The following is a 9,883-nucleotide window of genomic DNA, read 5'->3' as shown; positions in this document are numbered from 1 at the left end:
CAGTTTCTTTATGACTCCCCTTGCACAATTTCAACTTGGCCTCAGATATTGCATACTTATTGGTATGCAACCGTGCACATCATATTGCACCGGATTGAGGGAATTTTGGGACAGGCTGAGACAGGACATTATATCAGAAAACCAGCATGACGTCTGTTTGTTAACATCCAGAACACACTTCATTGTCCTTCTGTGGACTATATTGTATGTCGAAACGAAATCAATCGCTTTCTGCGTGGAGTTATACACAATCTTAGAGAAACTTACGACTGTAATGTTCTGTAAAGTAGTGATAGTATTGTGTGTGTATGTGTAAGTATATGCATCTAATTATACATAACATAGTATAACATAGTATTGTATGTAGTGTAGAGTAATGTAGTGTAATGAGTACGACGTGGCGATCAATATTTTGTTATTAACTGCGACAAACAATTTGACAACATATATAAATACATTTATTAAAAAATAAAGGAGGAGTATAAAAATATTTGCTTGAATATTTGTTTGACGTGCTGTGTATGTGTTCATTCAGCATGTTTCTCAAATTATTGAGTATGAATGACACGACTACGTGATGGATGACATGCTTTCTTCCGAGCCTATTTTAGTATTCAAGATCTATGTTCAAAGTCTATTTTGATAATCAGTTTGCCAGTTTTTTCTTTGCCATTTTTTCATTTACCATCTGAAACTCGCAGGTAAAAAGGTCCACTATAATCCAAGATCCTTAGGAAGATTAGTGATGATAGATTAAGTCTCCTCAACATGTTACGCAAAGAAAAATTTGTAGAGATTTTTAGTTATTTGTCCTAGAATTAGAAAACTTGAGGATAACGATAGTATAACTTTTTGTATCCATAATAGAACAGGAATAATCCTAATCGATAAATGGACATCAGTACGTCAACGTTAATCCAAACTATTGTTCTGATTTCACACTTTACAACACCAGACTTCTCTTATATAAACAATGAATCAATAATAAAGATTTCACAAAGGTATTTTCCAATATCTTATCAGAAGAGACTATGGAGTGATATTCTTGTATTTCCTAATCAGAAAAGGATTTAGGAGATTTTCGCTAAATCTTTTAGTGGGATTATAATATTTTTTTAACACACACACACACACACACATATATATATATATATATATATATATATATATATATATATATATATATATATATATATATATATATATATATATATAGACTCTTATATAATATATATCCTTTCGGAAGTGTTTGTTACTCGGTGTGCTATTATATTATAGTTAGTTGCTTTTTGTTCATTCTTCTTAGCAAGTGTGAAATGCATACTAAGGTAAGAATTATTTAAGCGTTGGATTGAACGTGTGGAGTCTTGATCAAAGCATTACATTTTATAGAGCTGTTCTTTCATCCACTCCTAAAAATGAATACTTGTATCAAACATGCGTGATTGGTCATTATGACATTTTTTTTCACCCATAGCTAAAGTTGAATACTCGTATTAGCATCATTTCTGCTTCAGTGTCATTCTTTCATCCATAGTTAAGACTAGCACCATACCTGGTTGATTGGTCATGTTATTCTTTCACTCATAATGCAAAAAGTATGTGAATACGTAATTGACATCGTCAGACTGACCAGATATCGATTGAATATTCGCTATTACTGAAGATCGATAATAAATGTACCGTATTGTGTAAAAAGTTTATTTTTGTATTTATAACTTATGTGTCTGCTTTATATAATTAACCTTCGATTATGGATCGGTTATTGATTGGAACCGATAATTCTAGAAAGATTCAACCGACATTCTTTATTTTACGTTTTTATTTGTGACTCCATTATCAAACTCTTCTGTGACAAACGCTTAGCTGTCCATTACAAAAAAAAGTACATATTTAAAAAAATTCGTTTTCGTTCAAGAGTTATTGTGTAGATTAACGGACGGACGTAAATAACCCTTATCTGTTAAAAAAGAAGTTAACGAACCAATTTTGCTAAACATATCATCAACATCTTCATCATCAAAGCAACCCTACCATTATTGGCAGATCATTTGCTGCAACTGAGAAGCTTCGATGTGGTTCTCAGCTAGTCTCTTCGTCTTTACGAAGCAATTTTCTGTTTTAATATCTTCCTTCAACTACAGTCTGTTTCACCCCTTCCCTGTCTTTCCTTCTATCATACCTTCTAGCATGTCCCTCACAGTTCCTCCTCAGTCAATGTTCCAACCAGTTCCTTTTCCTTCTCTTAATTTCATCTAAAATTCTTATTTTCTACCCTAGTGCTACTATTTCTAACACCTTCTCGTTCGTTTTCCGTTGAACCCAGCTAATTTTCTCCATTTTTCTCCATGCCCACGTTTTGAGAGGCTATATTTTTCATTGCTTTTGCGTAATGTCGATGTTTCTGCCCCACAGAGTACATATTGGAGTTAGTAAAACAAAATCTCAATATTTAATTGGAAGTTTGTTGAATACAAAGATTAGCTAATCGTGGTTGAAAAGAAAAACTCCATTGCCTTTAGAGTGTAAAAATAGTTTTGCAATTCATTGTATTTTAGTAATCTGTGCCGTCTTTACGTTCTTCCATGCGTCTCAGGGGTAGCCTCTTCAATTTGGAAACCAGTGGAGTATTGGATTTGTTAAAAAATATAAAAAGATTATGAAACGTTGTGATTTATCTTATAAGTAGTGAAGCATGGGCACCCAAAGAAAACAAAACAAAGTCATCGCCTATGTTGTACACTATCACCATACTTTCATATTGTAATTCCATTATTATTGGCTCATTGTAGAATTTATTATCCCATATATCCAGAGTAAAATTTACCTATGAAAAGCATAAGATTTCTTAAAAGCAAGACTGCAAAACTCTTGCAAGCCAGACCAAGACCAAGGGTTCCAGTGCAAGACCAAGACCAACACTCGGTGTGCAAAACTAAGGTCTCGCATTTTCTCATCATTACTGAAGCTAAGAAATTCAAGTGAAAGATGTAATCATTTTTCCCCTTCCTTTTTACATTCTATATTTTAAAAAATCAAGTAGTACCGGTACTTGTGCAAGACTCTTGCACTAGAGTCTTGGTCTTGCAGGTATGGTCTTGGTCTTGGTCTTGATCTTGGTCTTGCCTGCAAGACTCTTGCGCTCAAAACTACTTTGAAGCTGAAAACTTACGTGGATGTGGTTCCAACTAGTGTTGTGTTCCTGTCTGAATCCTACAAAAGTATGAATGCTTTGAAAAAAAATCATGGATGCAAGGCACGAGGGACATGACAGACTACGAAAACTTCAAAAAGTTGATGCAACACGATGGTGGAGCAAAAACAAGGCACTGAATGCGATAATCGATACTAAGGAGTTTCGCTATGAAACAGGAAGTCAAGACGAGAACGACTGTTCATCATCATCAATATCACATTCAGTGCCTTCAGCGCATTCAGTGTAAAAATATTTCTTACATTTTTATTGTTCTTTAATGATATTGTACAGGACAGGCCCTGTTCCAAAATACTTACAGTCCCAAGGATTGGACTGTCTTATGGCCTGGACACTTGTAGACATTTTGCAGCAGTAGTATCAGAAGAAAATAGAGGCAAAAGACGATGTTTGTTTAATGCTTTAAATATTATGTGAGGAGATAAATCAACAGCTTGTGCAATCTGGTGTAGAGATAGAAATGGAAGAAGACTTTCCGCCCAGAAGAATCTCAAAGAAGAGAAAATGCCAGGAAACTTGCCGCAGATGAACTGGGAAAGAAACTAAATTTTCAATACAGCTGCTACATATTTCAGTGATAGATTTCAGCAGCCAAAAGACTTACTGTCTGAACTTGAAATGTTGGATCCCAAACAGTTTTCGGAAATCAAGAAGAATGGTGTGCCTGCAGGACCTTTAAGAGTTTTTTCGAAAGAAACTAAATGTAAAAGAGGAGGAAATATACAAAGAGCTCCAGCAGTTCTCTGTCATGTATGACACTCTGTCACAAAACGTTCTGCTTTTTGATGATCCCGAAGAGAATGATGCCCCTGAAATAGTAGAAGAAAAAGATGATGATTATGATGATTATGTATCTTAGCCTGCTATGCGAGATGGAACATCTTTCAATGGGATTCACGGCAAGAGTGATAATGATGCTGCAAACATCTTCTGTAAAAATGTTTGTCATATAAAGGGAAAATTTTGTATCAATTTCTATGTCAGTCTACAGTTGTTTTAATAATTTATACATTGTATACAAATATGCGTTGTCTTTACTATGCACACAAGTGATATATGAAAGGTACTTCTCAAAGTTAAAGTTGGTGAAAATAAATCTCAGAGCTAGTTTGTCTGAAGACATTTTGGACACATTTTTACTAATGAGTATGGAAAGAGACATGTTACATTTAGTTAGCGAAGTTATTCAGGAACTCTGCAATTCATCATCTGAACTGAAAAGAATCTTAATTTTTTTTTTAAATTATTAGTTGTTTAGTGTTTCGGCAGTGTTTTCCATTTCCAGTAAAACTATCGTGTTCATTCCATAGTCAAAATTATTATTAGTTGTTTAGTGTTTCAGTTTTCACTAAGCTGTCATCATCATTGCTAAGCTGTCCTTTTCATTCCATACTAAAACGTTATTGGTTATTATTTGTTTAATGGTTCAGCTACTATATGGCAATACAATAATTATTATAAAATATTCTATCGAGAGTTTATGTTTCTCGAAATCCTGTGATTTGCTGCTAGATTACAACTTGCTGTGACATCAAATTTACAATGACCAATGATAAATCATAGCTTGCAAAAAGTACCAAGTAACAACGAAGTTGCAACTGCATAACATGATGGATCATCGCAGATTGGTGTTATAGTCTAAAATTTCTATAGCAATTTTAGAAATTAGTCTACAACGAGATACAACGAGATACTTTGTATCGATTGATAATTATCTGTATTTTTGGGCAGAAAGTGCTTCTACGCAAACACTATGCCTGATATAATGTTAATTTAAAAATAACAAAAGAAGAATGTTTTTAATATATGTAAGAAAGATGCATTATTGTATAATTGGTTGCTAGGTAGTTGTTTATAGATACTCAGTGGACATGTTTGATTGCAAAACAGTTTGTATGAATATACGTTAAAAGAGAATCAACGAATAAATTATTTACTACTCATCATCGACGTGTAATTTCAGTATAAAAGGTGAGAATAATAACGGATATAATTACGGAAGTTATTTTAAGGTGTGAACAATTACTGCCATGAAAGATTTATTTATGTTATTAGCCGAACCAGGGTTGACGACCACCTTTGGTGAGTCGTTGTAAGTCTTATAGTCTGAGGGCCCTCCTTGGTAACTGCGGCCTAGGCCCTAATACAGAGATTGTTCAGTCTACATTTGGCCAATTTCGACTTCCCTAAAAATTTAGAAGAATCCATGGCACCAGGTCCGTAAGTGCTCGATGAATTTCCCTTGGTTCCTAACAATAGAACGACAGCGTAATTTCCACTGTAATAGGTTTCTCTGAAGAACTGGGAGGGGAATCTTGTCCCATTTAATTTGCACAGCTTTCTAAAGTCCTTCCACAGTTGCCACACGCAGTTTACCCAAAGCCCGCTTCAGCAATCCAAATCCACAATAGTCCATAGGACTTGCATCTGGAGATCTAACAGTTACCTCATTGAAAGGTATCACCTGCATACCACTTGCCTCCTCCATCTCCTTGTAGGATGCGAGGGACGATCGTGAGGTATGTGATGAGGCCTTGTCCATGTGAATGCGCACCAGATTGGCGCCATTTCCGTACATTATTGGAATCTCATCTAGATCGTCCGCATGATCTGCTTCTAAAAATATTGCGAATTTATTTTGCAGTTCTTCACCACCCTACGAATCTTCAGTTTACCTCGGTAACAGTAGCCAGTAACGACCATGAACCCTTTTGGGAAGGATTCTTTACAGACACGGACCCACCATCTGAAGTTCTTGGCCCCTTGCTCTCGGTTTACCACAGTCGGAAAGGTAAATCCATGCTTTATCGAGCGTTACGACGTACATCCACCTTTGTTTTGCCAAATGCCGTTCTTACAGTTTCCCGGCGTTACACTTTTGTTCCTTTTGGTGGGCATCAGTGAGAAGATGGCCGCGAGCTTTCATGACTTTTTCCAGCTTGAGTTGATGGTGTAACGTCCGGCTCACAGTCCCCAAAAACACGTCAAGACGATTAGCCATACACCTTTGTGTTGGCGGATTTTCTTGCATTGCCATTTTGCGAAGTTTAATCTCCATGGTGGAGGTGGCCTTGATGCATTCCCGCTTCCTAGGCAACTTCGTTGGCGATCCAAATGGTGGAGCGTAGTTGCCCTTGTACTTTTTAATAACATTTTTTATTCCACTTAAACTGATGTTGCAACCATTCTTCTTGCACTGTTTTCTAATGACAGAAACGCTAAAGTGGGCGTCATAAAGAGCCGCAACATAGCCTTCCCAAAACTGGCTTAGTTTGGGCTACATTATGGTCACAGAGCGGAAACCCACATACTTGGAAACAAATTTAACACAACACTCACGACAATAGTCCTGTTTTATGTGTTATTGTCGTCTCCGCGGGAAAATAACTCCGTTCTCAGGAAGTCACTGCACAACACTGCAGGACGCCACGAGCCAGGTCGGTTGAGTCCATTCTGCCCGGGAGGGGGGAAGGAACGAAATCGGCCAAACGTAGACTGAACAACCTCTGTATACCTCTGATATGGACGTGTGATTGAATTTCCTACTGGTGAAGGAATTGCACCAATTGAAATCCATCGACGCTTGATAAAGGTTTATGGAGACGATACAATAGACGTGAGCAATGTGAGGCGATGGGTACGATATTTTCAAGATGCTGAAAAGGATGTTCATGACAAGCCAAAACCCAGTCGACCCTGCACAGCTGTCATCCCTCGCAATGAAGAGCGTCTTGATCAACTCATCCGTGCTGATCGCCGGATAACGACCATGGAATTGTGTACAAAGCTGAATGTGGCGAACATTTTCAAGACTCGGAAGCTATTGTCAAAGCTATAAGAAAGTGGTTAGCCTCAGCTGGTTCCTACTTTTACAATCGCTGCATGCAGGCTCTAGTTCATCGTAGGCAAAAGTGCATAACGAATGGTGGAAACTATGTGGAAAAATGACAGTCTGTAGTAAAATATTGCTGTTTAGCCGTGCTGTTGTTATTTATGTATCTCCATTAGTTTCCATGAACAAATGGGAGTCATTATTTTCGGAACGACCCTCGTACTAAGTCTTCTATTTCTTGAAAACTGAGAAACATAATAAACTAGCGTTGATTACTCGCTTCGCTAGTTTGAAATAAAAACTTTAAATTCACAACGTCTTAAGTTATATGTTTGGTAAAAATGGCAGTAAAAATTAAATATTACTATCGTATGCTGAATTTGGATTTAAACAGCATCGGAAGTGTCACTCTTCATCTCAGCAGCCCCGAAAACTATGGATTCGTCACTAATATCGGTCAATTTTGGTCATTTTTAAATATATTCCCCTCCTCTTTACCTGAGTTCCACCTCATCGATGTTGAAAATTTGAACGACATTAAATATGCATAACATATAAAATTAGTTTATATCAATAATAGTTCAAAGGAAAGTTGCATTTTTTATATAATTAAGTATTATCAATAATAGTTCAAAGGAAAGTTGCATTTTTTTATATAATTAAGTGTTGACTTACATGGGGTAATTATCTTCTTATTTGTACGGAAAAAATAGGAAAACAAGCTAATTCTGTTTGTTAAGAACATAAAGTAAATAAAGTATCAGGAAAAGAGAAAAAAGGAGAGAGAGAGAGAAAGAAACTATTGATATGTTATTCCGCCGCTATTGTTTCAGAAGTTTTGTAAGACTTTTAAGTAAATAAAAATCCATCATATAAGTACTGATAATAGGGCAACTTATTATTTTCAGAGCTTTTAAAGGTCAGGGTTATTGTGTACTAAAGTAATCTAATCCACCATTGTTCATAAATTGTGTTTTTATGTCAGTGGGATTTGTACTGGATTTTTTTTTAATCTTGAAACAGATTAGTGATAAAACTTGTGCAATATTCTGAAAATGTGAAACAACGTGAGGATTACACTGTTCATTGCAGACGCTCGTAACGTAAACAAATTTATCTTTGTCTCAAAATGGGAGTTTTCGTTTTTTTTATATTATTGTTGGTTTTTCTACTTATAAAGAATAAGGACGTTTTAACCAAATCTTGAGCAAGTCGTGGCCAAATACTGAACTATTGTTATAAATATTCTGTTGGTTATAGGGCTGTCAAGGTATTCTGCAACAGTTGTTCCGGGAAGTATAGTGGCTCAGTGGTAGAGTGTTTACCTCTAGTGTGCAGGGTCCTTGGTTCGATCCTAGTCAAGTAAGTTTGGGGTGGACAACATCGTGTCCGTGCGTGTTCTCAGTGTACTCCCGTTTCCTCCCATTTTCTCATTTCACCAACGCTTCCATTATCATTCATTAGCTTTAATCGTCATCTCCCTTAGCCTAAAGGACGTAATCTTAAGTGAAAGAAAAAAAACAGTTCTTCCGTCGTCTGATTGAAGTACTCTATCGTTCACTGGATTTAAAAAAATAATTTTATGGTCTTTAATTCTGCTAGGTAGAATGAAATAAACTTCAATCTTACTATACGCAACTGATTATACATCCTTTCCACAAAAGTCTTTCCATTGCATATCTTGTTGTTTTTCGATCTCAGAGGGAGGAAGAAAACGGATTAAATAAAAATTGTCAGCTGACTCAAAATTCACTGAAATTTGTTGGGGTCTGAATAGGTGCATTGGCTCAACACCGTAACATTCCTTTTGTCTTTGCTAAGCTTACCCTTACTTCTTTTTTTTTAATGTGTTAACTTAAAGACAATAAAGAATAACACAAATGTTGAAAGTATCATGTCCATGAACCTGGCTCCACCCACACAGCACTAATTTTAAAACATATGCCAAAAATAAGTGCCCAATTAGTGGTGACGACCTGTAATGTTAAAAAAAAATATGCTGTTACACACACATCAAAAATACAAAAAGAGAGAACATAAACAAAAAGATTCATCTAGCCCCACCCACTCAACCAATCGAGATGAAACCTGTACACAAAGTGTTAAATTAGTGCTGACAATGCTGTACAGAAAGAAAATTAGTGCTATTAATCTCAAACAAATGACGAATCGATTGTTTCCCTTGATGATGCCGCTATTAAAGATTCTAGAATATATTTTGGCCTTCTGATAATAGCACTAATTTTCTTTTTATGTGGTATCGTCAGCACTAATTTAACACTAACTTTGTGTATAGGTTTGATCTCAATTGGTTGAGTGGATGGGACTAGCATGAATCTAGTCCCACATAGAATCTTTTGTTGTTTTTCGACGTTTTAACAGCACATTTTTTTGTAGGTCGTCGGCACTAATTGGGCACTAATTTTTGGCATGTTTTAAAATTAGTGCGGGTGTGGGTGGGACCAGGTTCACGGACATGTAAGCAAGGTAGTATCTACAAAACGTTCATAAATACAATAGTAACGTTTTCTAAATGTTTTCTTTTAGACCAGAAATTTGGGTGCGCAGTTTGTAACGTCATAATTGGCACCCAAATTTATACATTATAACGACTTGAAAACAAATTAGTAGTTTATAATAATAGCTTTCTACCTACACATGCTGGTTTACTTTCTTTATTCTTGATATCCTTCATTGGTCTTAAGTTATTCACTAAAATTCTAAGAAAGTAGAGGTGGGTTTAAAGAAGACCCTTGCCGTGTATGTCACCATTTCCATCTTGCCGATATATGACGCCAGAGCACTCTTTTTCGCTTAGAACAGATACTATAAGAAAT

General features: G+C 36.0%; 1 protein-coding gene across 1 annotated transcript in view; it reads left to right on the top strand.

The window, feature by feature from the left end:
- Window positions 1–1,225: 1,225 nt before the first annotated feature.
- The window catches only part of LOC145679705 (venom dipeptidyl peptidase 4), a 76,265-nt gene continuing 67,607 nt past the window's right edge, over window positions 1,226–9,883 (top strand). The window contains exon 1 of the mRNA XM_081750274.1: window positions 1,226–1,328. Within this exon, the coding sequence (XP_081606400.1) occupies window positions 1,317–1,328 (12 nt within the window). The 5' untranslated portion in view covers window positions 1,226–1,316. The remainder of the gene's footprint in view (window positions 1,329–9,883) is intronic.

Source organism: Thermobia domestica, chromosome 2 (genome assembly GCF_964235325.1).
Source record: "Thermobia domestica chromosome 2, izTheDome1.hap1.1, whole genome shotgun sequence".
Taxonomy (NCBI): Eukaryota; Metazoa; Arthropoda; class Insecta; order Zygentoma; family Lepismatidae; genus Thermobia; species Thermobia domestica.
This window is presented reverse-complemented; position numbering and strand designations above follow the sequence as displayed.